At 65.1% G+C, this 2,267-nt stretch overlaps 3 protein-coding genes across 3 annotated transcripts in view; 1 reads left to right on the forward strand and 2 right to left on the reverse strand.

The window, feature by feature from the left end:
- Window positions 1-21, reverse strand: part of EMIHUDRAFT_247328 (hypothetical protein) — a gene marked incomplete at both ends in the record, with an annotated part of 1,301 nt that extends 1,280 nt beyond the window's left edge. Inside the window, one exon of the mRNA XM_005765099.1 lies at window positions 4-21. Coding sequence (XP_005765156.1) covers window positions 4-21 — 18 coding nt within the window. The remainder of the gene's footprint in view (window positions 1-3) is intronic.
- A 31-nt stretch (window positions 22-52) lies between these two features.
- EMIHUDRAFT_371257 (hypothetical protein) lies at window positions 53-786 on the forward strand (the record flags this gene model as incomplete). Its single annotated transcript, XM_005765100.1, has 1 exon — window positions 53-786. One exon carries the CDS (start codon window positions 53-55, stop codon window positions 677-679), a length of 627 nt encoding a protein of 208 aa, XP_005765157.1. The 3' UTR covers window positions 680-786.
- Window positions 787-1,142: 356 nt separating this feature from the next.
- EMIHUDRAFT_247330 (hypothetical protein) lies at window positions 1,143-1,613 on the reverse strand (the record flags this gene model as incomplete). The annotated part of the gene is made up of 1 exon (XM_005765101.1): window positions 1,143-1,613. One exon carries the CDS (start codon window positions 1,611-1,613, stop codon window positions 1,143-1,145), a length of 471 nt encoding a protein of 156 aa, XP_005765158.1.
- Window positions 1,614-2,267: the final 654 nt, after the last annotated feature.

The following is a 2,267-nucleotide window of genomic DNA, read 5'->3' on the forward strand; positions in this document are numbered from 1 at the left end:
AACCCCGAGTGCCAAGGCCATGGTTCCATCTTTTCGCACGGGTTCGAGATCGATGTTGGCGCTGTCGCTTCTGCTCGCGGGAGCATTCGCCGCCGGCCTCCTGGCGACGCCCCCTGGCGCGTCGCTGCATGCGTCGTGCGCTCCGCGCCGCGCCGCGGCCGTGGTGATGGGCCGCAAGGGTCGGCCGCGCGCGCCCGGCGGCCCGGGCGGCGGCGCCGTGGGCGCGATGCCTCAGCAGGAGTTCCGCGAGCCGGACGCGCCGCCGGACGGCACGCCGCTCTTCTACCTCTACGCGCGCAACCCAAAGACGCGCGTGATGTGGTATCCCGTCTCGGTGCTCCGCGGCGACGGCCAGTCGAAGGGCCTCGTGGGAGCTTGGCTCGGGTCGCCGCTGGCCAAAGGCGTCTTCAAGGAGCGCCTCGACGAGGGTGTGGCGCGCTCCATCTTTGAGAGCGAGCGGCGGCTGACCGACATGGCGCGGCAACAGTATCCCGCAATCAAGAAGCTGCCCAGCCTCGAGTGGGGCTACAAGATAGTCGCGACCGGCGTGAGCACTGCGGTGGCAAAGGGCGAGCTGCCAGAGCAAAAGGTGCAGATGGTGACCAAGGAGCTGATGCAGCAGGAGTCGTGGGCCGACAAGGCGCAGAAGGCGGCCAAGTCCATGCTCGGCCAGGCGTGAGGGAGTGTCGTGTTGGGAGGCGGAGGGTTGGGCTCTTATACACGTATAGGGAGGCGACTAGGGAGGCGATGTGTGCGTGCCGCGTTGTAGTTCAATACTAACATGCCATGTCATGTTTCGGCGATTCTGCGGCATTTCCTACCGACTTGTAGCGTAGTCTAGAGGGCTCAGCCAGAGTCAAAGCCTCCCCTGTGCTCCTCTGAGTCTGACCTCTCTCGCGCGCGCGTTATACGGAGCCCCGCTCGCGCGCACCCGTCCGGCCGTGAGAGCTTGCGCCCCAGAAACTACAGAACGCGTCTCGATCGGGAGAGCCAGACTCATCAGACACACACGACACACGCGCACGGCGCGAACGCACATCACACACTTGCAACCAACTGTCCACTACAATAAGCAACATGCCGTGTACCTCATGCCCCCCCTCCCCCCCCCCCCCCACCCGCCCCGCAACCCTCTCCTGGCATCACACAAGGTACGCGCCCGGCCCGGGTACGTCAGCGGCCGCCTTGGTCGCGGGCGTCCACCGGCCACTGCTCGATGAGAAGGAGAACGACGCGCCCGAGGCGTTGCGAGACAGGACCTGCTTGCCCACGCCGTCCTGGAGCTTGTAGCTCGCTGGAGCAGGCGAATCGCGACCCCTACTCGCCGCCAGGGCGTGTTCGCGCGAGAGATACCGCCGCTGCTGGTTCTCGCGGCTCGATGTGCCGAAGCCGAAGGCCGGCGGAGAGGAGTGCGGCGAGAGAAACTGGCGTCCGACGGCGCACACGACTGGCTTGTAGATTGGGCCTGGCGCGCTGTGCTGTCGGGCAGGCGGGAAGCGCTGCGACGTTCCAAGGCGGTACCCCGGAGCGGAGCACTTACGAGAGTGCTGCTGCGACCCGAACGAGCCGGGGAGGCTGTACTTGGCAGGCGGCGACTCTGCGCCAGCCTTCATCCGTGCCATCTCCTCCGAGACGTACACCTTCTCCCCATCCTCGCGCGGCATGCTGCCAAAACCGTACGTTGCTGGCGACTGCCAGGAAGAGACTGACTGCCGCCCAAACGTGGCGTGTGCAGGATACGTGCCCGGCCCTGGCGTCGAGCACCTCTTGGCGGAAGGGAAGCGTTTGGACGTTCCAAACTGCGTCGCCGGTGCGGTGCGAGAGCGAGCCTCGGGCTGCGTGCCGACTGAAGACTGCACGCTGTACACTGGCCCTGGCGTCGTCGGATTCCCCGTCACCTTAGCATGCTCGCGCGAAATGAACGCTTTCGACATCTGCGATCTGGTGCTGCTTCCAAAGGAGAAGGAGGGGGCAGTGCGCCTCATTGAGAGGGGCTGCTCGCCCATCATGCTCCGTGTCGCGCTGCTCGAAGGCCGAGAAGGCAGGGACGACGCACTGCGGCTGGCGCTCCCACTTGTGCTTGGCCGTGTCACCATGAATGCGCGCTCGTTATGCAAAAGTCGTTTCGCGGCGAAGTCGTCGGGGGACGGGTAGTCAGGGGAGGGGGGGGGGGGGGGTGAAGACGATTTTTTGGACGGCTTTTTTGGATTCTCCCGCCTTCCTACTACTCTCTTGGATTTTTTAGATATCTACTTCCCTTTTTACGC

This window comes from Emiliania huxleyi (genome assembly GCF_000372725.1).
Source record: "Emiliania huxleyi CCMP1516 unplaced genomic scaffold EMIHUscaffold_568, whole genome shotgun sequence".
Taxonomy (NCBI): domain Eukaryota; phylum Haptophyta; order Isochrysidales; family Noelaerhabdaceae; genus Emiliania; species Emiliania huxleyi.